Source organism: Triturus cristatus, chromosome 2_2, assembly GCF_964204655.1.
Source record: "Triturus cristatus chromosome 2_2, aTriCri1.1, whole genome shotgun sequence".
NCBI classification, from domain to species: domain Eukaryota; kingdom Metazoa; phylum Chordata; class Amphibia; order Caudata; family Salamandridae; genus Triturus; species Triturus cristatus.
The window spans coordinates 991,067,096-991,094,281 of NC_140582.1; the positions used below are offsets into that span (position 1 = coordinate 991,067,096).

The 27,186-nt window shown below is 41.2% G+C and overlaps 1 protein-coding gene across 1 annotated transcript in view; it reads left to right on the forward strand.

Annotated features, from left to right (window-relative positions):
- SLC2A9 (solute carrier family 2 member 9) overlaps positions 1–27,186 on the forward strand; it is a 2,222,556-nt gene that overhangs the window by 67,688 nt on the left and 2,127,682 nt on the right. Inside the window, exon 2 of the mRNA XM_085642418.1 lies at positions 2,930–3,004. Within this exon, the coding sequence (XP_085498544.1) occupies positions 2,930–3,004 (75 nt within the window). The remainder of the gene's footprint in view (positions 1–2,929; positions 3,005–27,186) is intronic.

Below are 27,186 nucleotides of genomic sequence, written 5' to 3' on the forward strand. Positions count from 1 at the left end.
TGCTTTTTAATGAGGTGCTATCATGTATATTGGTCCCAAGATGGCTGCCAACACTTCTTGGATGAAGTGCTGACAGCCAATCAGATCTCAGGATGAGATGTGTGGTTAGGCTCCGCCCACATATATATATGCTTTTAAATGCTATTTTCTCAGGACATACTGAACAGATTTACACCAGACCTACAAAAGGCACTTCCTTGACCTGTAGACTACCTCTCTGCCAAATTTCAAGTAACTCTGTTCGGCCGTTCGGGCTGTAGCTGTGTCTAAAGGTCCTATGGAAAAATGCATGGGAAAAACGCGTTTTGGGACCCCCCTTTTTTCTCAGCCCCCGCTTGACGAATCCCCCCGAGACTTTCAGGGTAGGAGCGGAGCGTAGCGCCCCACCTATTTTGAAAATTTCGCGAGGATTCGTCGACCGGCGCCAAAGTTATTCCAAATAGAATGTTGCGGATTTCCTATGGAAACAGGGTCCTAACTATAACTATCTACTGGCGACCGCCAGTAGATAATATATATATATATATATATATATATATATATATATATATATATATATATATATGCCAAATTTAATTTGCTGCTTTAAATGTGGCGATTTACGGGGGGCTAGTGAACCTCCTCAATATCCAACCAGTCCGGAAATCCTATTAAGTTCCCCTCGTAAAGGGGTTAAAAGAAGACAGGCCACAATTCAGATGTTATGTTATGTTAATAGTTTATAAAGCGCGTGAATCACCCCCAAGGGGGTCTCTCGGTGCTAACAAGGCAATGCGGGGCGGCTGAAGCAATATCATTCTGCGAAGAGGGTGGTCTTCAGTATCTTTCTGAACCTAAGGTAGTCGGAGCATTGCCTCAGGGGAAGGGCGAGCTGATTCCAGATCATAGGAGCTTGATAGGAGAAAGATTTACCTCCTAACCGTGTTCTCTTAATTCTCGGAGTAAGTATCAGAGATTTGAAACAGGATCTCAGGTCGCGACTGGGAGTATATTGGTGGAGTCTCGCAGCCAGATATGGGGGGCCGGGTCCCCACAGTGCTTTGTGTGTCAAGCAGCAGAGCTTAAACTTGATCCGTTTCCGCACTGGCAACCAATGAAGTTGTCGGAGCAGCGGGAGTGAAGCTGATCTATACGGGGCATTAGTAAATAATCGTGCCGCGGTGTTTTGAACCAACTGCAGACGGCTAAGCGCAGACTCATTAGCAGCGACCAAGAGAGCATTACAGTAGTCCAATTTATTCAGTACGAGTGCCTGAACAAGTGTCTTGCGGAGAGAGTCCGGGAGATAGGGAAGGGCTTTCCTCAAAAGGCTCAGAGTAAAAAAACATGCAGATGCAGATGCAGTTAATCAGCATGGGTTTGTTCAAACAGGATAATGGCAAGATACAGCTTGACACATTTCGGAGATCAAGTCTCCTTGGTCATAGGTTAAGTAGTATTACAACAAAGTGTGTTTTAAATCATCTAGTGTTTAGCTTAAAAAATATGTAAACAGTGAAAATGGACCAGAGGTTTATTTCCTGGTAAATCAATATATTTTGGCCATCTTGTCATGGGTTCTAAAATAGAAGTTGTTACACCATTTATCCCAATCATTCATCAACTAAATGCTTACATTGTATTCAAATCACATCATATGTGAACACATTCAGGTTACAGTTATCAAATTTGAAAAACATGATACATCACTTCAAAACGAGGTCGCACATTGCAGTAAGCGATCCTTACATTTATGTAATGGAAAAGCGTGTTCTTAAGACATAACCCACTGTAGCAACAGAAAAAGTGGCAAATAGAATGACTAGCTTAACGTCAGGTCAGATTTCATATGTGGGATGCTAATAGAGTGTCATAGCCCATAAATATCTGGATGGGGGTGACATTAAAGGATTATAATGAGGGGAAAATCCCCTTGAAAAAGCCCCAGATGGAGCAGTATCCTTGGCAGAACAATCAAGCCCAAGTGGGCAAGCCCCAGGGAGCACATATGATGTCAACATCGAGGAGGGGTCCAGTCAGTATGTCATAACCCATAAACAAATTAATGGGGGAACACCTCACCAAAATCTTAAACAAGCATTTGCAATGCACTAAGTCTCACATTTACTAGAGTTTGAGCTTTTTGCATTGTAAATGACAATGCATTTTATTTATGTGTTGTTTTTCGGACGATTTAAAAAAAGGAATTGTAAATGATAATGCCTTTTATTTAATCTGTTTGAAAAACAACACATAAATAAAAGACATTGTCATTTACAATGCCAATAGCTCAAACTCTCGCAAACGCGAGACCTATTGTGTGTCAAATGCCAGCGCCCGTGCTATACATTTTTTAAAAAGCGCTAAGAGAGAGCGTGTCCTGCCAAGCTATTTGAGAAAATAGTGCTCAGAGGTTGTGATTAAAGCCTACTGAGTAACAACAAATGTAACAGGGTGGTGTGGCCATGAGGGGTTACAAAATGAGACAAGGCACTACTAAGGTGGGACTACTAAGCCTTTTGACAAATGAACAGCCACATTTTACAGTGGACAATGACACAATCTAATGAAAAATATGGGTGAGAGTGGACGGAGCTTCAAGTCCCTACCTGAATACAGCATGCCTCGCAAAGCAGCGCATGTGCTGCCCAGGCTCGACCTAAAAAGGCGGGCACCCCATTGAACATCCATAACGGGGCAGCATCTCAGCAAAAAAATATCAAACTCTAGTGGGCACATCCAAGAAAACATAAAAATCATCAGTACAAGCATCATGACTGTGGTGAGGCATCAGGAGCCCTGTATCAGGAATTGTTCATGCTTGTCAAGGTCTTCAGAAAAAGCTATTGATTATAAATACATACTATGCACTTGCTCCCATAAATTGAAGAGATTGAAGAAACTGAGTTAGTACTTGTCTTATGTTTCTGTTCTCTTCTTTTCTTTCAAGTTACTCAAGGTGGACCAAGATGCTTGCAGGAGGCAGACGTCGGATCATCGACCTGTAATCACGACTGTGTCGCAGGTAAGTTCAGGCTTGCTCACGGTGGCAACTTGCTTCAGCAATGTTAAATGCTCATTAAGGTGTGGTGAGTACAGCGTGGCTTAAACATCATCTGGTTTCCAAAATAGCCACCTAGATTTCATGATCTATTGGAACCTTGAATAAAAAATTCTTGCATAAGGGTTCTTCCATCAAGTATAATACCTATCAGGGGTGCTTCTGGTGACCAGCCCAAATTAGTGCTTTTTAAAGCATAGGTTGTTGTTCTTTAACACACTTTAAGCTCAAGTTACATACCTGCTAGTGGTGAGTTATATTTTATGTTTTATGTAAAGCAACCTTTTCCTCCAAATATGCTGTGTCTCAAGATTCTGCATTAAGTGCCTTCTCCGTGTCCCAGCTTTTTTTTTTTAAACAAACTTTATTAAATTTTTCATTAGTAGGAGCAATGAATTACATATTGTCTTGATCACATTAAGTACATACATGGCAGTGGAGACCTCACAAGCATCTTGCGCCAACCTGTAAGCGGAGTATCACAGTTGTCCGTACATTCTGAACATGTATCAGGTGTCCCAGCTTTTAATGTCAAATTTGGGGGTGCATACTTTGGGTGAATAATTTTGCTTCCTTTGGCCAAAGGTTTTGTTTATGGTGCATATTGTTTGAGGGATCGTGACAGCACCCTGCCAATGACTGCCAGCTTAGTAGTTTTCCTGCTTGCAGAGGCTTTGCTGGCGAAAACTTTTTAAGAATTGAGGGGCATGGAGATGGCTAACTGGTTCCCAGGGTCCATTCTCTGTTCCAAATCCCTTCCAGTAAATTAAGTAGTACATATGACCTCACACTCTTTTGGAATCTAAAATTTGCTTCACTCCATATTCTTTGTCTCCATCAACTTTAACAGGTAATGTGGTTTTGCCAAACAGGTCTCTGCATAGAACAATTTGAGCAGTGAAACGTGAAACAGTGGATGAATGTGCTATGTAGTGGGTAGTTTTAGTTTAAGTGCCGGATTTTTATTTTCACTTAGGGTAAAAGGTCACAGAATCTTGGTTTCATTTTTCGATTTCCACTTTAGGTTAAATGTTTGGTTGCAACCAAACTCAATCTCCTAATTTGTATGTTGGTACTCAAGAATGCATTTTGGCAGCATTTTTTCAGGCTTGGTCCTTGCCTCTTTAAGATGTCCTCTGGCCTTTTTCAAAATATCCCAAATACGCTTATGATGTTTTTGTCGTGAAGGTAGTGAGGATATCTATGGCCATCCAAAAGGGGGAAGATTAGGGTAAAAACCATCAAGGTAAAAGAATGGTGCTGGTCCGTATCTTATTGCAAAATTGAATCTCAGAAGATTAACAACCAGCATAGCTGACTTGGTGTTAAAGCCTTTGCTGATTTCAGGAATTGAAGATTCCAGGGATCTTGGTAATTTTTGATAGTTTTCCTGGCTCCTATTCATTAATGGCGCCATTCCTCAAAGGTTTGTTTTGTGGCCAATAGTTCTTAGTCTCAAATGCCGATGGTTTAGTTCTATGGCATATATTTGCACGAGTAATACACCACGGGGTGGACCTGGCATGTTTCTAGATGCATCTGGGCTAAAACCCCACCTATGGAGAAATGTGAGGCATCAGTTTCTAAAAGTAAGGGCACATTTACTTTGGTGTGATGCAGGACGGGAGCTTCTACAAACTGCTTCTTTAGCTTAGTAAAAGCTACTCTCTTTCTCAAAAGCTGAGTCATTGGTTGAATTATGGCTAAAAAATCTTGAATGAACCACTGACAACATTTGCGAATCCTAAAAAGCTTTGGAGAGCATTACTGTGGATGGAGAAGGGCATTGAGTTATTGATAGCACTTTCTGGTCATATATTCATATTACTTTGAGCCGATAACATACCATAGGAACTCTATCGTGGTTATGTGGTACAAGTACTTTGCCAGTTTTCCAACTAGTTGGAGCTTTTTCAGCCTTCTCAGGACCACCTTTACATGACTAACACGTTCCTGTATGACATTTGAATACATCAAAATATTGTCTATATAAACAATGCAAAAGATATCTAGGTAACCTCATAGGACAGTTTCCACAAAATACTGGACTACTGTCTAACATCATCGTCCATAGTACAGCAAATGCCTCTGACCATCCTGGGCCCCCCGCCCTGATATCAGGACCCTCCATAGTAGATCCCAGTACTTCAGATATTACAGCAAGAGGACCATCAGGCCCTAAGACACTTAGCAGAGCTAAGGACGTAGAGAGAGATATTTGTGCACAAGAACACAGCGACAAGCCCCCAAATTCCTCACGATATCTTAACTTGCCACCAGAAGCGACCCCATACACAGTCATCCTGTCTAACGTACCTCCCCTGCCACATAATGCCTTTGAACACTGGTCAACTTTAAAAAATAAATCATTACACTTCCCAAGTTCAAGGACTGGCATTTGTCATACCCTTTTCTCAGAATTTAAAATGGTATGGAGAATAGGGTGGGTGGGCACCTCAGCAAAAACTATGAAGGGAGACTGTGTTGTTCTAACTTTTAGCTTACCAGCTCTGGTATATACAATCCTGGAGAGGGGAGGTAATGGGTCAGAGAAACCCAATGACATTAACATCTTATCACTGGGATTTTTTTACCAACCACCCAATCATTTCACACCACGATAGCATGCGCCTGCTGGCGAAAATCTTATGGGTAATAGGGAACACAGATATTTGGTACCAGTAAGCAACCGTTTTAATGCTCTGAGCTCTCTGGAAGAGATTGATTGACTGGATCCAGAGGAGTTTCGTCAGCCTACAACTTCACCTGTTCAGTCTGAAACTGGAGGTCTTGGGGGGTCAGCTAAGGAAGGAAGGTTAGATCCCTTGCCCATTTCCACTGGTAAAGGCCATACAGATGAGGACCTAGGGACAACAGTTTTGGACTCTGTAGTTCTAACGGATCCCGTAGGTTGCATAGATAATTCCCACCTACATAGTAACATACTTACTGAATCACCGAGGCCATTAACCTCTATTAAAACCCCCGATACGGGCAAATTAGTTTCCTGTAATATTGCTTCATGGAACATTGTGGACATCTCCTCTAAGTTAAATAATTCTTTGTGGTGGTATTTTATACTGCAATTTGAGGTTTTATGCCTGCAAGAAACCTGGTCAAGGGAGGCGATCCATATGAACGATTACAGGACGTACCACACTCCAGCCATAGATAGTCCGAGTGAAAGAGCTAAGGGAGGGCTATGTACCTATATATCATGCAGTTTAAAAGTGGAGGTAATAGCATTGTCTGTTAGTGATCCTTACTACCAATTGGTCATTTTGGATTTGGATACTAAACATCGTATCATTCGGACCAATTTCTACAATAATATTCCACCTGACAAAATTGGAAATGTAGTAAAAGGTATGACTAAATCGCTGAAATTTGCTTGTAAAAATAAAACAAATGATTTGATGTTAATACTGGCTGGGAATTTTAACTGTGCATTATGTACCATTGATGATAAACGAAGTGGTGTTTTGACTTTTGTCACTCTGTCCTGGGAGAGCAACTGAATGAGTTAATTTTTAGCCTTAATTTGGGCTTTGTAAATGAATTATGTCAGCCATCTATCTCCATGCCCTGGACATTTAATGGCAGGGGTTGTCACACTACCATAGATTACATTTTATCTTCATGTAATTATGCGTATAGGTTGAAGTCGTTTACTGTCTCAGATAATTCTCTTAGTGATCACTTTCCACTGTGTTTGTCTGTGATATTACCCTCGAGTAGAGCACATAAAGGTGTTAAGAATGACCAACTCTTAGAAAACATACCAATTGGAAGAACAAATGGGTATTCCCTGCGTTGGGCCATGGTGGACCAGGTTGCAACAACAAAGTCAGTGGTGGATAGATGCAGATCTGCCATCGGGACCTGCCTGAATGAGACAGCCGCTCCAGACAACATCATGGCCTCATTCCAGGTGATATCCAATGCCATAAAAGAAGCCCTTCTAAGGCGTACTAGCAGCAGGAGTCATTCGAAAGGATGGTTTGATTCCAGGTCTACCAAGGCTTACTCCCTCCTAAAAAAGGAGTTACATAAATCTCCTAGAAATTTAGATGATATAAGGAGTGCTAGAGTGGGCTATAAAAAAGCATTAGAGGCCAGGAAAACTACCCTGAAAAATGAGGCCTGGGAGACCCTTCATAAGGCTTCAATAATGGATGATAGATCAGTTTTCTGGAAGATTGTTAAAGATCCTTTCTTGTCAAGCGAGGTCGGTCCTTCTATTTAAATTGCAATCGCTGAGGAAGAATGTATTCAACATTTTTCTAGGGCATATAGTGGCGAGGGTAACCCTGGTGCGACCTGTAACCTTACCTTGGAAGATTGTAACTCAAAGTCCCCTCTATGCCATTCTGACTTGTCATTCACCCTGGATAAGGTGGAGCGCGCCTTATCCTTAAGTAAGGGTGGTAAGGCTCCTGGACCAGACGGGGTCCCCATCGATTTATTTAAATCAAACACCTCGTTGTGGGGACCCATTCTGGTCCAGGTAATTACCGCAAGCTGCAGCACCAAACTCCTATTGACCTGGGTAGAATCTACTATTGTCCCTATTTTTAAAAAGGGAGACAGACAGGACCCTGGTTGTTACCATCCAATTTGTTTGCTGGACGCAGTAACTAAAGTTATAGGTAGGATTATTTTAGAACGCCTCCAGGACTGGGCAGAGGAGAACTCTGTCGTATCCGACCTGCAATACGGATTTTGAGCAAGGTTAGGGACGGTGGAACAGGGTTTAAATCTGTCAATCCTGGTGGGGAAGAACACGAGGGCAAAGAAGGTGAACCTATTTTTAGCATTTGTAGATCTCACAGCCGCTTTTGACTGTGTCATCGACGGTAAACTTTCGTCTATTTTAAAAGATATGGGAGTTGATGTCCCAATCATTGATTTTCTTAAGCGTTTTTATAGTGATGCCAAGGCGCGTGTCCGCTATGGACTAAGGGGTGAGCGGTCGGCTGCATTCTTGATTAGGAGCGGAGTCAGGCAAGGGTGTGTCCTGGTTCCGATCCTTTTTAATCTTTATACCACCGGCATGGAAGAGGCCCTTAAGAAGGAGAACAATGATTTCCCTCAGGTGGCAGGACGTCCAATTCCAGCCCTTCTATACGCAGATGACGCGGTGCTGATGTCCTGCACACAAGTAGGCCTACAGAAGGTGCTGGATAGTTTTTTCCATTTTATGAAAGATCTAGGGTTAAGAGTAAATTCTTCTAAGACCTTTATCATGCGATGTGGCTCCGGTGTGAAGAAATCTAAAGATATGTTTGTGACAGGTCAGAAGATCGGGGCAATCAAAAGGTTCTCATATTTGGGAATCCTATTTGCACATAATGATACTTGGGCCCAAACTGTGGCAGCGAACAAATTGGTACTCCTTAGAACAACATCTGCCCTTACTAACTTTGCCAGGAAACTGGGAAAAAGGCCACCTGAGGAGCTTATTAAAATCTACAAGGCAAAGTGCGTCTCTTCAGCAGTGTATGGCGCAGGGGTTTGCGGGTTCGCTGATTTGTTGCTCATCCAATGCATTGAAAATCATTTTTTAAGGTATATTTTATCTGTCCCGAAGAGCACATCAACCTATATTTGCCACGCGGAGCTGGTACTACCCTTTATCTCTGATTTAATAAAGCTTGAGCCCGTGCTTGTATGGCACAGGCTCTGGACCAAAGATGAGGCTAAATTAAACAGAAATATTCTACTAGACATTTTGAAACTAGAAGGGGTCTTAAAGATCCCATGGATAAGGTATGTCCGCAACTTCTTACAAGATCTTGGACGTATTGACTGCTTTATCAACCCTAGCTCTATTAGGACAATAACAAGAAAAGAATTGCGAAAGGAAGGCCTTGCATTGCTGTATTCTATTAAATTGTCTTCTGAGATACTGAAACCTACAGTCCTGCACCACCAGATGGTTTTATCTAATTTTAGCCTCCAACCTTATTTGACCTTTGTGCCTGGAGTATATGATAGGTTTTTATTAACCAGATTCAGGTTGGGAGTATTTTATAGACTAGTTACTTTACCCATAATGAACGATTGAACTCATAACCTTCGACCTTGTCCCTGTGACAATAACTCCAGCCAATCTAAAATACATGTGGTTATTTTCTGTAGATTCTATTCCCATGTAAGAAAAATGTTACTAGTACCAATTTTAAAAACGCTCGGACTCCGCCAATGTTGACCTGCTCTCCTTGCACTACAATATTTAGACAATGAGGATAGTGCTTTTAGAATTGCAATTTTTCTGAAGGAAGTTTTATGTCAAAGGAAAAGCATGTTTTGATTGATCGATTCTAATCAGATAAAGATGTATAGGTTAATTGTTGTAAATTAGGTACTGACTGATACGTTTAATATTTTTGCTTCTCTTTTAATCATGTATCATATCAGAGACCATGTGTACGTATGTATGACATTATTAACCAATGAATTAGTGGATATGTTCTTTTAATGTTTTTTCTATGAACTTTTATGATTGTCTGATATAGCTATCAAATAAAGTTTTCTTTGAGTTTGACTACTGCATTGCAGAGTCCGAAGGGCATGACCTGATGCTGATATTTGGATTATATGTGGTCTACATTTTAGTTTTAGTTTTCCTTTTTAACTTAGCATCTGTTTTTGATGGTGGTTTGCACATGTTTTTCACTAACATGAGAATGTGCCATGTTTGCATTTATTTTTAGTAGATGTTGTTCCATCGTATAAACTGTTAGTTCCAGGAACACACAAATCAGAACGCAATGTTCTTGCTTTATTACGTGCTCATAGGAGATAACTCTTTACCCCAGACTAAGTAACATTGTTATTCTGTGTGTCTAGCAGAATATGATAAGACAATTGTTTCATCATTTAATCTGTGCACGTGTTAAACTCAGGGAGAGTCACTTCACATCAGAGTTAACATTAATGCTGAGGGGGGGTTGTGAATGAGATTCAGCTCTGCAGGCCCCAACATTCATCCTAAGAAGCGAGATAGTTGCACAAGCAAAGATGTGTACATGCTTCCACACTCAGATAGTGTGCATTTGTTAATGTACTGAGACCGGCTTCCTGAGACATTAAACCAAGTTATGGGGTTAGATCATTTGAACCAGGTTCGGCAAAAGGATGTGTCCATTATGCTCTCATTAGAGTAGAAGACTTATTGATAGATAGGCGTACCATTAGAAACAATTAACATGCTTGAATTGATTCTGTTTTTCACCATTATAATAACGCATATAACAATGATGTACTTCAGCTGCCTAATAATCGCAGTTCATATTTTATTTACAAGGATTAGACCTTTTCAATAAACATTTGAATATGTTTTATTGCCTATTTTCTTTGTAATACTTTGAGCAGGCAAAAGTGACTAACAAAAGGGTTAGATCTGTTTCCACGAAATCCTTGAGAATCAGAGTGGTCACATTTGATGTTACCGACAAGCATCTAAAACTCTGGAGGTTTAGGAGTTTGATACTGTGAGCTAGCCAAACCAAAATTTACTGATGATATGAGTAGACTTAGGGGCTGATTACGACGGTCCTATGGACCGCAGTAGCCGCGGCCGTGGTGTGGGCACTGCTGAACCGGCTATCTGACCGACTTATTACGAGGTGGGCGGGCGGACCACCTGAGGATCTCTTCAAGGGTGGCGCAGTCATGTGAGGCCTGCAGTATGCTTGGCTTTGCCACTGCAGCATATTTTGAGTTTCCTCACCGCTACAGTTTTCATGGCAGTGAACCTGCCATGAAAAGTGTGGTGGTGAGAACATTAAGGGGGCCTTACAGGCCCCCCTGGGGCCTCAGTGCATTGGGGTTCATGCAGAGGGGCACATGGTGGTGCCCTCCCTGTCTTTCTGCTTCCCTCTGTTCCTGCATGGCATAGACTTTACAGTTTATGCTGTGCAGGAATGTGCATTGGTGTTTCAATTGCGGTGCCTTGCTAAGGCTCACATATGATGCCAGGGAGAGGTACAGAGACCTGAGAGGATATTGGCAGCTTTCTCAGCAAACCCAGATGAAGTTTTTATCTCTACTGATGAAGGATTGAAGGATAATATCCAGAAACACATGTGTCTGGAGATTAACAGCACTAACCTGCACCAACTTTAGTGAAACACTTCAACATAAATTCAAGTAAGCATTCAATCTGAACTGCATTTACCAGGATGCTACGGGGCGAACTGTGCTGGGAGGTAGCAGTGTGCTCCCATCCCCCTTCTGTTTAAAAAGGCTCCCTTGAGCCACTGAGCTGACGAGCTCTTGGAGATGCACCTTTGTGCCAGGGAGAGGTACAGAGACCTGAGAGGATTGTGGCAGCTTTCTCAGCAACCCCATATGAATTCTTTTTTTATCTCTACTGATGAAGGATTGAAGGATAATATCCAGAAACACATGTGTCTAGAGATTAACAGCACTAAACTGCTCCATCTTTGGTAAAACACTTCAACAATCAAGTAAGCATTTAAACTGAACTGCATTTACCAGGATGCTAAGGGGCGAACTGTGCTGGGAGGTGAAGCAGTGTGCTCCCATCCCCCTTCTGTTTAAAAAGGCTCCCTTGAGCCACTGAGCTGGCAAGCTCTTGGAGATGCACCTTTGTTCCAGGGAGAGGTACAGAGACCTGAGAGGATTGTGGCAGCTTTCTCAGCAACCCCAGATGAAGTTTGTTTTTATCTCTTCTGATGAAAGATTGAAGGATAATATCCAGAAACACATGTCTAGAGATTAACAGCACTAACCTGCACCAGCTTTGGTGAAACACTTCAACATAAAGTCAAGTAAGCATTTAAACTGAACTGCATTTACCAGGATGCTAAGGAGCGAACTGTGCTATGAGGTGACGCAGTGTGCTCCCATCCCCCTTCTCAATAAATTATATAGTTCAGAAAAATATAAAACTATATCGGACATTTCCAATGTTTTTTTCTGTCAAAATATAGCACCTGAAAGTCACACTTTCACTGCGTTCTTGGTGCTAGGTGCTCAACAACTATTCTGTAGGTTCCCACATGGGTGTGTTTTCAACCCAAATGATGTCAATTTTACAAGAAATTGACTCCAAAGAATTGTCGTATGTTGATGTTATTTCCATCACAGTTGATGATTTAAACGCACATTTGGACAGAGTGGATCGTATAATCCTGGGATTGGCTGACCATGGACATAAATTACATTTTTCGAATTCTAAAATTGCCTTTCTCAGTGTCCTGTTCTAAGGACATTAATTATTGAATGAAGGCAAAAGCCTGGCACCACATTTCTTCGAGAAATGTGCTTTATTACAACTACCAAATACATAAAAAAAGGTACTATTGCTTTTAGGATTTCTAAATTTTGGTAGAACATACATGCCTTATTATGCACAATGGGTTTCTAATAACCGTTGGACTTCTGAGCATACTAATATTCTTCAGATTTTATAGGCAGACATGCTTGAATCTAAACACTTGCATACTCGTGTTAACTTCACTAGTTTAGTAGCCCCCATAATTGCGGGTTCTAGTGGTTACACAAAAGTTTAATTAAATAAAGGGGAAACAGTGCTGATTGATTATAAATCACATTTACATTCCAATGCAGAAATGCATTTTGTATTGATTGAAACGTTTGTACTGTAGTTCAGACAGCTGTCTTGAAGGAACGTCCATTGACCTAAGGGAAACGTATAATTGTAGTGCCTTCAGTTCTGTCCTTAGAGGCTGTCACCAAGGCCAGAGTCCTAAACGTGAAAATCTTGCATCGTAGATTGATCCAGTGGGCCTCTTCCTTAACAGCTGATGTTGATTACATTTTGTACTCTAATTTGAGAACAAAGGAATGTCTCCAGTATGAACAAGGGTACACAATTTCAAGTGAAATTTAGTCTCTAGATCAGCATGTTTTTATAACCTATATGGATGGTTCAGCCCAGCCCGATGTTGGTACTAAGTACAAGTACTTGGCTGCATGTGCTGCAGTTAAAGGTGTCATGAAAGACACACAAAATATATACACAACCATTAGACAACTGTACCTCTCAGCTGGCTGAATTGAAAGCTTTGGTTCTGGCATTGCAGAGTACGGATTCAGAGTTTGCCACACTTATTAATTCCTATTACTGCGTCCAGGCCTTTAATGATTATTTGCCTTGTTGGTGCTAGAATGGATTCAGAGATTCTAAAGGAAATTCTATAAAGCATGAACGTCTTTGGGGGAAGGTGGCGGCTCTAAAAGATGCTTTGCTGTGGGCTCATGTGATTCATAAATTGAGCCATCAACATGTTGAATATACATTGAAGGGACTTCATTAGCTGCTGAACCTGCTAAGGTGGCTTCTCAGACTGTACATGTGGCTGTGCTTATTCGTTCACATATAAGGATAGATGATGACATAATGGCTGCTGTCACTGCTTCAGCTAATGGCAAACTCTTACCCAAAGGCTATTCAGCTACAAAATTCAATTTATTCAGTCCTCAAAATGTTCCCTTTGCCAGCATTCCTGAGGTGGGTAACTGAAAGAAGCTCAACCGGGATCACAGGTTAGAGTTAATGATAACAGCTCATGAGGGATTGTGTCTCTTCATGCAGGTGTAGCAGCTACAGTTTCTTTATTACAGAAACGATATTGATGACAGGGACTTTATTAACAGATCAAAAAATGTGTTCTTTGTTGTGATGCTTGTCTAGAATTGAATGGTTCCACTGTTGCTTGTCCACCACAGACACCAATTTTAGTTTCAATTAATCCATTACAATTTTTCCATTTAGATCATTGCACACCACTCCTTACAGATGGCGCCTTTAAATATATTTTAGAGGCTGTTGATTCTTATTCTCAATTTCTGTGGGTGGGGCCACCGTGATCAGCTGATGCTCGAACAGTTGTTAAAGATTCCACTTGAACCAGGTCCTGGTTTTTGCCTCTAAGGCATACCGGGACACTATGGGCACCCTGGGTGTTGCTATGCATTATTCTGCCTCCTAACACCCTAAGTGAAATTCGATAGTGAAACGAAAGAACTGTGACTTAAAGCAGTGCTTAACAGCAAGAGTATTAGGTTTGGGTCGTAGATGAACCATCACGTGTATGGTGTTCAGAGAGCTTTAAATAATCTGCCTAGACAAATTGTGTGTTGTCAAACCCCGTAAGAAAATATTTTGGGGTTGCAATGTTTGTTCCAGATCTTGATTACTATGGCACAGCGGCAAAGTGACGCGTCGTTTGTCATCAATGAACGTTTCACTGTTTTTACAGGAATTACAAGATGTCTAGAATGAAAACTCAAATTTAAGTTCTAAATAGCCTGCCACTGATGGAGTGAAGGTACAACTAGCAGTTTGTGGCTTGATTAATAAAGTTGGGGGTCTAGTCTCTACAAAGATTGCAGATAAAAAAAAAGAGTTTAACATGTCCTATGTGCATCAGTGCCTGTTCTTGCTGTCCATGGTACTCGAACTGTGACTTTGCCACCGCTTGCGTGTTGTAAACAAAAATGACAAGTTTCAATTGATATAATTAAGTAACACCACGTGGCCAGTCCTCCGAAGTAGGCTATAAGGGTTTCTGGATGGTTTCTTGTCACGTCTCCATCCCCTGCAGGAGATCCCTCTACAAACAGTAAGTAGTCCTAATCTTGCTATTCCTCGGATGGGGTCTTCTCATGCCGAACCTTTAGTTGTTCCCATTAATGATGGAAATACAGGCTGTTTTTCTGATGTGAGTTTGCTGTTTTCTACTTGCAATGAAGTTGAGTAATACCAACCGACTTTGGCATCAACTCCACATGCTCAGGTCACTGTTTTCTTTCAGACTGCCTCTGGCTACTTCATCAACATTATTTAAAAAAAATCAGACTCTTCACATACCCCCTAGCGTGGTGTGCATAGACTATTTCTTTGGTTGAAACAGACATATCTGATTCTTCCTTGGTTTTATTGCTGGATTCCTCTTTCCCTGTTTTTCTTCTCCCCTGGATTGGATTTGTTACAGTTTTCTTTTTGTTGTTAAATGGACACTATCTCCAGGATCATACTTCTCCAGAACTAGTAGCAGAAGTCATTATTCCCCATTCTTCATCACATAAGGTCCTTAGAGACTTTTCCCTTATGAACATTACTGCATTCCCTGCCCGTGATGGTATTATATGGAATAAGGTCCATTATTATATTTTTGTTCCCAGAGAGAAATTGCAAATTCCATATGCTATGGATGGCATTATTACCCCAGGTTCCATTTCTTATGAATGGGATGTTGGGAATGCTGCTAATATGCTATCTGAATTAGAATCATACACTGTATTTGAAAATGAGGAATTGTATTTGAATTCTGTAAACTATGGTGAAGTTCCGTTACCATCATTATGCACATCATTATTTACACAGAGCTAGCATTCCACATGCAATTTTTACTGATACACAGTGGGAACACTGTAGGACACTTCCTGTAGGTAGTTCAAATGCATATTTAAAAACATTCTCTTACTTTCCCGGTCATATTCCTACTGACCTGATTTCCTATTATTAGTGCCTTACACTTGTTCTACTGAAGAAGAACATGCTCACACAAAAGAAGTTGATTTATTCTGACTTGTTTATTGAAAACCTGTACTTACAGAGTTATGAGCATTGGAAACATAATATTGAACTCAAATCATTGGTAGGTCCAAGGCACTGATGCTTGATTTAGGGCATGTCTAATTCCTCAACAAATGATTTTTTTTAACAAAACAGCTTACCAAACATGCCCTGGATTTGGGCTGTAAAAAATTTAAATATGCCAACCATTCCCTCTATTAAATGGTTTGATAACTGGCAACAGTGCATTTATTTGACTGAAGAAAAGCTTTAAAGGAAAGATGCAGAATGGGACATCCAATTCTTCACTTTCTGCTTCAGAGCTGGGATTATTATGGCCAATTGATACCAATGGCAGTGATGCTAAATTTATTAACTCTTCAACAGGGTTTAAAGCAAACAGGCCTCACCCCCGGTATATTGAGTCATTACACTTAAGGGATGTCACCACATACAATGTGGGTAAACTATGCCAGTGTTGGTTGGAACACTCAACATTGTCAGCAGTTAAATATCACTTGTCCCTCTTTTCAGAAAATTTGGATTTGCAAGATTGTTTATTGGGTCCGAGGTCTCCTCATTCTAAATGTTTAATATATGCCAGTTATAATGACATTTAGAAATGTTTTCAACAAGAAGCAGCTGAACGTTTGAGACAAATTGATAATGACAATTTAGAGAAAGCTCTGGCTGTTGTCAATAATGGCATTACTACATTGTCAACTCGCATTTATTCATTGAATAATATTGTTCATCTGTATTCAGTATTGAGAACACTGTTGGACTTTGCAGGTTTTCAAATTGAATAGATTGCCATTGAATTATATTAATACAACTGAGTTATTTTTGTCTTTTATTTTGACATGTATGCAATTAATATTGGCTACAAAAGAAGCGACCTACACTATGCTTACTATCAAACATTTAGTAAAAGTCCACTTTTTGGTTGCTGAAACTCCCTCTGCCATTTGGGTGAACCATGGTTTAATTTCTGTTCTGATTTCCACATTTCATATCACATCATGTCCTACACACAGATGATGCTATCATTTTGTTTTTTAAATAGTCGGATCTCCCACCACAGGGAGGGTGTTATTTAAATTATATGATTTATATGTGGGCTCCGTTTTAGTTTTCATTCTTAACTTAGCATCTCTTATGGATGGTAGTTTGCACACGTTTTTCACTAATTCGAGAATGTGCCATGTACACATTTATTTTTAGTAGACATTGGCATTGTGTAGTCTGCTCTGTTAATACCATGTACACACATATCAGAACGCGATGTCCTTGCTTTATTATGTGGTTGTAGGAGATGACTATTTCCCCCCAGACTAAGCAGTGTTGTCATTTTCGCATCTCTAGCAGACTGTGATAAGACCAGTGTTTTTTATTGCTTAAACTGTGCACATGTTGAACTCGGTGAGAGGCACTTCGCATTGGAGATATCATGAATGCTGTGTTGCTCTGATATGAATTTACCTTGAAAAAAAGAAGACAAGAGGCATTTGGCAAAACAGGAACGCACTCGTTAAAATAATCGCAGCAGCCGGGAGATCATCAACAGAGTTGTGTCTGAAGACAGTCTTAATGTACAGAAGTTTTGGACAGTAATATATACTGTTCTTGAGGTACAATAAAACGATTATAAATTCTTGTAAAGCATGTAGATCCAGGCCTAGTCATGAGCCAGAAATACAACCATCTGATAAGTGGGACACAGTTGTCTCTCAGCCTCGTGGAGTGTTAGTGTGGGCCAGTGTGTAAGTGTTCAGATGTACGGCTTGGGGATCGCGTGATCACTGTGTGATGTGCATGCTGTGTTCTAATTGACTGAGTGTTCTGAACTACATGTAGCATCTGATTTTGTGGTATTTTGGGAACGTGCACCTTTGTCTAAACTTATTTTATAAGGGCCCATATACTTGCACCTGTTTGTGGTGTAACTGACGATCAATGGGATTGAACAGGGGTTTTCCTGTTTGTGCATTTGTCTTTGGGCTAAGTGTAACCCCTCCTGTGGCCTATCAATCGGTAGGCTTGAGTTTGGGTCGCAGGACTTGTTTGGGGTAATGGGGAGATCATATTGGGTGAATTTGACAGCAATGAAACAAGTTTGCTATTACGTGTACATATAACATGGCAGTCATTCATATCATATTTACTGACATTATCATTATTATGCGTACATTTGTCATAGCGCACATCGACTAGATTTTACTGATATTGACATTGCTATTCGTGCATAGATTATGGCGTACATTGACATTGCATTTACTGGAATTGACATTGTTATGTATGCATATATCATGGCATACATTTACATCATATTCAATTAAATAAACAGTTGCAAAGAACTGTGAATGAGATTCAGCCCCACTTGCCTCAATCTTCATCCTAAGAAGGAAGATAGATGTGCAAACAGAGGAGTGTGCAGGCTTGCACACTCAGACAGCATGTAGTTTTTTTAATGCAATGAGTCCGGCTTCCTGAGACAATGCACTAAGGTATGGGGTTAGATCATTCCAACTGGGTCTGGCAAAAAGATACTTCCATTATGCTCTCATTAGAGTAGAAGTATTATTGATAGGTAGGAGTAACATTAGAAACAATTAACATGTTTGAGTTGTTTTTGTTTTTCATCATTGTAATAATGCTTATAACAACAATGTGTTTCATCAGGGGTGCACCAGGGATCTGTCTTGGCATCCTTCTTATTTATGTTTATTTTAATGGTCTAGATAAGCATTTAATTAGCAAGGGTGACAAATGCCTCAATTGTCAAAATGTCCCTTACCAATTTTACTGTATGCAGACAACACCATCCTTTTATCAGGAAGGGTAAGTCTTGTTTGATGAATTCTTGCATTTTATGAGGGATTTAGATCACTTTTTTTTTGTCCTCATATCACCTCAAATAAGCAAACACCCTCCTGATCTCAGCTGCCTCTGGTGCTTATATAGGATCTGTTATCAATCCATGTCTGCGCAAAGATACCACGCAGCGCCATACATTAAGAGCTGACAAAGAGGTATAATCATTGGACATCATAGTTTTCCGTAAGATTCAAAAAGATCCCACAATGGCCCAGACTCCGCCTTCCTCTTATTCCAATTACTCTTATTCTCCAGCTCCCTAAAATACCTCTCTGAGTTCCACCATTCCCTACAAGTTAGGGATAGGGGCTGGCACCACACTTTACATATCTCCCTCCTAGCCAGGAGGATCAAATAAAATAGCAGCCCAAATACCGATCCTTGCTGTACATTACCAAACATAATTAAGGTGGGTCTTACCTCCAGTCCCAAGATGTCCGAGATTGTCTTAACCACATTACTCCAGAAGCTTTACAGAGCAGGACAGCTGGCAAACATAGGAATATCATCTGCCTCCCGAGCTCCACACCTCTTACATTTGGACTCCCCATCTACTTTTATCTTAGCCAGCTTCGCCGGGGTCCAATAGACTCTTTGTAGGTTAAAGAAGTGGTTTCTCTTTAGTGCAGGGATTTAATCACAGAATAAATCATGCCTATAGATACTTGCCATAACTCTTCCAACTCCGCACTTGGCAACAATCCTTCCCAAGCCAGATGAGTGGGTCTCATGCTTTCTTCTGCGGCTGCCACCAGATGTCCATACCAACATAACTAGATTTGCCTGACTTTAAGATGGCTGCAAAGCTTCACTCCCCTTCCTATCCTTCCACCCTTTCCAGCTCCGCCAGCCCATCTCTGGACTCTAGACTTTTGGTCCTTTCCTGATCCTCATTTTTATCCGGCGGAGTCCGAAATGTATGACCGATTCCAGGTGGAGCTGCTCCAACAGCTATAGGGGAGACAGAGTCTGGCTCACCGCAATGGCCATCACCTACCCAGCCAGACCTCAGACTTGTATCTCGTCTCTTTCTCTGCTGCTAACTCCCTCCCTTGGACTCCCTGCTCTCCCTGGCCTTTTTCTTTTTTCTTTTTTGTGGATCTTGTTTTTCATGGTCGCTAATAACTCCTGTATTGAATTTGTAACATTTCTGTAATTAATGTAATTATTTTTGTAATCTTGTAACACGCTGTTTCCTTATGTAAAGCACTCTGATACCTCCGGGTCTAGCCAGCGCTATATAAAACTCAATAAATAAATCTGTCTAATAATCGCAGTTCACATTTTATTTACAAGGAATGGACATTTTCAATAAACATTGAATATGTATTATTGCCTCTTTTCTTTGGGCATGCAAAAGTACCAAATGAAAGGGTTATATCTGTTTCCACGAATTCCTTGGGATTCAGAGTAGCCATGTTCAAATTTACTGATAAGCGTCTACAGGTATGGAGGTTTAGGAGTTTAAGATTGTACTGTGAGCTAGTCAAACCAACATTTACTGATTATATGAGTAGACTTAGGACCTGATTTAGATCTTGGTGGATGGATTGCTCCATCACAACAGTGACGAATATCCTATCTGCTGAAATATCAAACCCATAGGATATAATGGAATGTATATTTCGGTGAAGTATCCTGTCCTCCAAGATCTAAGTCAGACCCTTAGTCTCCATAATGTGGAGATTTGTAGACCTAATACACAGATCTACTAAATTTTTAGGAAGCGTATAACAGTACTCAAAAAGACGAAATAGGGCCTAAATTATATCTTGGCAGATGTTTGTGGACCGCTCAAAATTGACGGTTAGTCCACTATCAGAACTGTCCTCTTGCCTGATTTATATTTTGGTGGTAAAGTCCATCATGGCCGCGCTGTCACCATCGCACGCAGGCTCCTCCGTCGACGGGGTAAAAGCAGAATAGCGACTGTAGGCAGGATTACAGCCACAGCTTCTCCCTCCAAATCAGGATGTTGCTTTCCATCAGCATCCCCATGGCAGCTAAACCTCCACACCTGAGCTAGTGGTTTTAAGCACATAAAAGTGTTAAGCTATCTTGAACGACCTCTTGTACAACTCATAACTAACCTGATGGTGCAACATGCTGCATACCTGCTCTTTTATTTTGTTCAAATTTTGCGATTTCATTGTAGGAAGAACTGAATTCCAGGTAATGAAGAATGTCAATAAGATACCTTGATCTGAAGCTATGTTGCAGTTGAACACCAAGACCGATCTCTGGTGGACATATTAAGGCTTTTGGGCGAATAGCTTGCATAATGCTCTGCCATATTGCGCCCACTTTATTTGAGACAACTTTTCCTACAGATAACTTGGAACACAGCAATCTCAAACTACTGGGAAAGTAATCCAAAGCACTTTCAGCATTGAGGTCACTTGTAACTGGATTTATGTATTTTCTTGCTGAGTGAGATGACTTGATATCACTTTTGATTAGTTTGCTGCCGCTTCTATTATATAGATCTTCTGCAAATCAATATCACAATCCTTTGGCTTGGAATGATAAATTCAAATGTTATCAGCTGTTTCCCGAAGAGTAACTGCATCAGCTTTTCCACTTTCCCCCAATATAATAAATACCACCTCCACAATATTCTACAAGCTTCCTTTTCATTCGCATGGGATCGAATGTTTGGATGGCACTTCCTTGAAGATATTTTTTCATTTTGGATACTCGGGGAGCAATGTGCATTTGTTCTTCATTATTTGAGTCTGGGTAACACATCTTCAGAAAAGCTTCATGTTATTCTTTATTACTTGGACACCCTACTTTCAATTTCTTCGATTGCTGTTCAACAGTTGAAAATTGTTTGGTGAGGTTTCTTCCGCTTCGTAGGTTTACACTGTAAGATTGGTGGTAAACACAATTAACGGCATGAGGATCTGAAAGAAAAAGCTCAACACTGTCTCTTACTACAAAGACCATTCATCAACCCGACTTTCACAGCACCTTTTTATAGTTTCAGTGAATTCTAATGTCCATACATACACATGTTCTGTTCTCAGCTTGTGCTTGCACAAAAGGTTCACGTGAGTTCCACGAAACAAACACAGTCACACTGCAGAATGCCCCAGCAGGTGTGCAAGCACTTCTCTTTGCAATAGATGCTGTATTTGCCTCTCGATTCTTAACTTCAATGATTTCCATTTCAGTACACCTCTTCCAAAATGAAACATGAACTTTGGTTCCAGAAGTTACGACAATATCACTTCTATGTTTTTGACTGTCAGCTTGGATGCCCTCAGCTCCTTTTTCAGCCAAAATCGCAATCTTATGTCCATCATCTAATCTCTTTTACAAATAGAACACAGCTGTTAAAAGATAGCCATATCCTGTTAGCAAAGGAAAAATAAGTTAATAATCAAAGGTATAGTGATTATTTAAGTATACCAATATATTTAAAAAGTCGCATTTGTGTTGCTAACACTCTAGTTAAAACATCCAAATATGCCTTATTATATATTTACATGCCACCATTTTGAAATGTGATTTTCAGGGCTTTTGAGTAACTTGATTTTGTCAGATTTTGGATATATCAAACAGTACCTATTCCTGAGTAGATCCCCATTTACAGAGCTTGAAATGTTGCCCACATCTTGCACCAGTTTGACTAGGCTATGATTCTTCAGCTGACAAACCAAACACCTTTCATATACATCGTCAGCAACATGTTGAAAGCCTGGGTTTTCCCAATATTTTTATAACATCCTGACCAGACTATCTCTACCAGCATGAGTCTAATTATGCAAATATTTGCACATGGGTTGCAACATTGAGTCCGGCAAAACATATTTTTGATCCTTGCTCAATGGAAATCTTGATAATTGTTCTTATAACTTGAACTCATTTATAAATCCTTCCTTTTTTGAACAACAGTCCCTTACTGCAAGGCACAACACCTTGCCATTTGGTCACCATACTTATTCCCTAATGTGACCAAATCCTTGCCTGGCTTATGGGCGCAAATCTTTATTACTTCCACTTCCTTTGGTTTCTGATTAGCATCCAACAAATCTAATACGTACATGCTATTTTTTCTTGGAACATCTGAGGATGTTATGAACCCTCTTGAAACCAGAGCCGACCATAGTCATCAAAATACTAAATCTATATTGCCTATCTTATAAATATCTTATAATTCTATGACAAGCAGTCAACTCTCTTTAAAGCAACTAATTCCCCTGAAATCCTATTGGATAAAGAAGATGCATCCAATATTTCTGAAACAGAACAAAGGGCATAGGTAGCTCTCAATCCTCTATATGGATCCCTCATAGAGGAACCATCAACAATCAGTGTCAAATCGAACATCTCTAAAGGACATTCTTTAATATATGGTCTTGGTTTTGTAATTAACTTTTTCATCTCATTATAATCGTGCTCCAATTCATCATCAACTATGTTTTCCCTGCCTTCACTTTTGTATGAAATCAGAAGCAGTGTTGCTGAGTTTAGTATATTGCATCTTCGAATTGAAGTGATCTTCACTCCAAGTATTGCCAGCATATATCGAGTTAATCTGCTGCTTGTAATATGGTCTGTCTTTGTCCTTGTCACCAGGTTTCAACAGAATATGGCAAGGTATGACACATCACAATCCCTTTGTTTTGTTCTATTGCCACTCAAACTGCTACAACCAATTTGAGACATCCAGGTAGACTTACAGCAACTGGATCAAATGCTCCCGACACAAAGACTTTTCGATGCATTAGCTCTTGATGCTTTTGAGCAAGAATTGAAAGTGTACATCGATACTTCTCATGACAGAATAGGTAAAATCCTATTGTAGTCAGGCATCCCAAGTGTGGGCATGTGACACAAACTCTCCTTCAATTTCTTAAATGATTCAAGGCACTTGCCATCAAATGGTACCTGATCTTGTACATCATTACATGTTAACGTTCAATATACTTTAATTGAAAAAATTAAAATAAAGAAACCACATTGGAGGGAACTAAATCATGGAAAACCAATTTTAAGGAAAAATTATTTAAGGAAATACAAATAAATTGAAAATTAAAGGAAATTTTTAAAAGAAAGATAATTTTAAAGAAACATCCAAAATCACCCTTGGGTAAAGATTAGGAGTAGTGAGGTTTTTTTTGATTGAGGGATGATTGGTGTTTAAGGGCGATGACTTTTCTTTAGCGTTTTTCGGGATGAGGGATAGTTGGATGTTAGAAATGGGGTTTCTGGTTGGTAGAGGTTAGCACGTTGTCCAAGCAGGAACCAACACTCTATTCAGGGTAAGCTAGACGCATACTAAAAGATAACCTGTGCTCTCCCTGTGGTAGCTTGGCACTGAGCAGTCAGGCCTATCTAAAGAGGCAAGGTGTAAAGTAATTGTGTAACATACACACACAATAACACAATGAAAACACCACAAACATACTCCACACAGAGTTAGCACAATAGATTATACTTTTATGAGTAAAACAATGAAACAACTAAAATCCAATAAGTAGAACCGGAGTTATGAATTTTGAAAGATTAAATCAAATCATTTAAGTTACAGACCCTGTGTACATAGCGTACCACTTTACTAGGGACTTACAAGTAAACTAACTATACCAATTATGTATACACCAATGTTACCATGTTTAGGTGAGAAGCACATGCTCTTTAACACTACCCAGCAACAGTAAAATGCTCAGAGTCCTAGAGCTAACAAAAAGAATCAGCAAAAAACAGGAGGTAAGCAAGTAAAATGTTTGGGGGAAGACCACCCTAAGGATGACATCTTTAACACATGCCCCCCTTCAGCTGAAAGTGGGGAGATCTACCCAACCTCTATGGAGTTCTCATTACTAAAGCAGACAAACCTGGATAGACCATCAGCATTGGGTTGGTCTACCACGGTCTGTGTTCCACCCTGGAGTCCATACCTTATAGGAAAAGGGCCCCCTCAACTTTTTTGAATTCTCATCCCTCATTTGCATGAGCCACCTAAGGGGCCTGTGGTCAGTCTGAATCAGGAAGTGAGTGTCAAAGAAGAGATATGGCCTCAACTTCTTAAATGCGTGTAACGCCCTGAACGTCTCAGGATCGTTTAACAGACACGATAATGAGAACGCAACCACTTGTGAAGGTTTAGTTATTTTAATGAAGGCAAAAATAATACAAGGAATAAACAAAGGTTATAGTCACTGGAATCCTCCAGGCTAAGTACGTTACCAGCCCACAGCACGGATGGTCCTAACCGTCCTCTGCATATACGCCGATCCCGGCGTATGCCAACAGAGGGCAGAAATGAAATGGCCGATCAATGACAATCGGTAGGCTGTGAGGGGCACGAAGAGTGTTGGGGAGAATCGAGGAGTCAGGGAAACACCCAGCCGGGGTCTCTACCTGAAGGGAGCAGCCGCTCAACCTCTTCCTCAGACTGCACCGGGACGCAGAGTCACCTCCTGGTGATGCGTCACCGATACCCCAATCACAAGCAAAGAAGACTGAACCGAGAGCAGCCGCTCGATCGATCCTGTGGACTTCCGAGTCTGTAACGCGGCAAACACCTCCTGGTGTGCGTTACAGCTGGCAGTCCCTGTATCCCTGGTCGGGCTGGGAGTTACGACTCCAACCAGCAAAAGCGCCACTGCGCTTTGACTCAGCCGAGTCAAAAAGCGAAGCTCAATGGTTATCCGGTAGAGCTTCCGGGTCCTTCACAGGTGACGATGGGGCAAGACACGGCCCAGGGAGTAACGACTCGACCTACCTCCGTTCTTGCCTTACTGGAGCACCACTCCGGAACACTGCTCTTCACTAAGCAGGTACGTCGGTGTAAACACAATATCCGACAGCGTTGTACCTCCCGGTTCCTCCCTTTATAGGGCGTGTTTTCCTTGAGTTATGTAGCAGCTCTCCTGTTTACATAAGGGCGTGTTTTCCTTGAGTTATGTAACAGCTCTCCTGTTTACATAAGGGCGTGTTTTCCTTGAGTTATGTAACAGCTCTCCTGTTTACATAAGGGCGTGTTTTCCTTGAGTTACGTAACAGCTCTCCTGTTTACATAAGGGCGTGTTTTCCTTGAGTTCTGTAACAGCTCTCCTGTTTACATAACCTCTCAACCGCTAAGCATCCTGGGAGATGTAGTCCGTTTTCGCTGGTTACCGTTTTCCTCCCCTCGCATGACAGGAATTCTTGACAATGCGCAGACCACAGCACAAGCTTATCTTTCTATAGCACTCCACCTTTGTTCCCTTGGGAGTAACCTCCTGGAGATGAAGGCTACAGCTTGGTCTAGGCCCTCTTCATTTAGCTATGAACGCTCTGCCCCCTTGCCATGTTCTGAGGCATCTATTTGAACAATAATATCCTGGGAAAGCCTGGGGCCTTGAGCACAGGGGCTGTGCACATGGCCTGCTTAAGGTAGTCAAATGCTTTTTGGCATGCCTCTGTCCAAATTACCTTTCTGGGCTGCTTCTTAGAAGTCAGCTCTCTCAAGGTGGAAACAATGGTGCCATATCCCTAGACAAACCTCCTGTAGTACTCAGTGAGGCCCAAGAAGGCTCTGACCTCAATCTGGGTTTTGGGGGGCTCCCAGGACATGATAGTCTCTACCTTGGCCTGGAGGGGTTACACCTTCCCCCTGCCACCACAGACCTCTGCTCTATCTGACAGTTATTGGCCTTGATAGTCAAGCCTGCCTGTTAAAGAGTCTGAAGCACTTCCTGGAGGTGAAAAAGGTGGTCCTTTCAGCTGCTATTGTAGACAGCTATGTCATCCAGATAGGCAGCTGAGAAGGCCTCCATACCAGCAAGGACCTGGTTCACAAACCCTCTTGGAAGGTGCCAGGGGTATTTTTGAGTTCAAAGGGCATTACACAAAACTGGCAGTGGTCCTCTGGAGTGGAGAAGGCTGACCTCTCCTTGAATCCTTTTGTTAGGGCAATCTATCAGTACCCTGACGTAAGATCAAATGAACCTAAGTACTGGGTGTATATACTATATGAAAGCAAGGTATAGCGTGCACATAGTCCAGTGGATCCTCAAAGGTACCACCCACTCACACAGCAGGACACACACAGCAGGACACACACTCGACCTCATCTGTGCTGGAGGAAACAACATTTGCTTCAGCCACACCACGGAACTGCTCTGGACAGACGACTACTGCATCCATTTCTCCTTCTAGAAACCCACCGCACATAAGTGCACGCTCCGCCCCATGCAGAAGCTGGAACAAAGTCTTTGAAGAACACCTCACCTCTGCCCTCACCTGCACTCCTCCTCCAACTACGGAAGACGCCAACACAGTGGCAAGCAACCTCCAACAGTGGATCTGCAACTGTGCCAACACTCCTGCACCCTACCAGAACACCACGAGACGACGCAACAAAAAAGCAAACTGGTTCACCACAGATCTCTGAGAATCCAAGGACTCCTGCAGGTGACTGGAAAAGACGTGGAGAAACAGCAAAACCCTGGAAGCACAGTCCGCCTACAAAGCAACTATCACAGCACACCACCAACTCATCAAATCAAATAAAGAAAAACTTCATCCAAGACAGGATCCTCTCCAACGCCCACAACTCTAAGGAATTTTTAGCCATTATACAACAATTCGAAAAACCCAACAGTGAAACATCCGAAGTCCTGCCCTCCCAAGACCTCTGCAACAAACTGAGCTCCTTCTTTCACCTCAAGATCAAGACGCTCTATGACAACTTCAACAA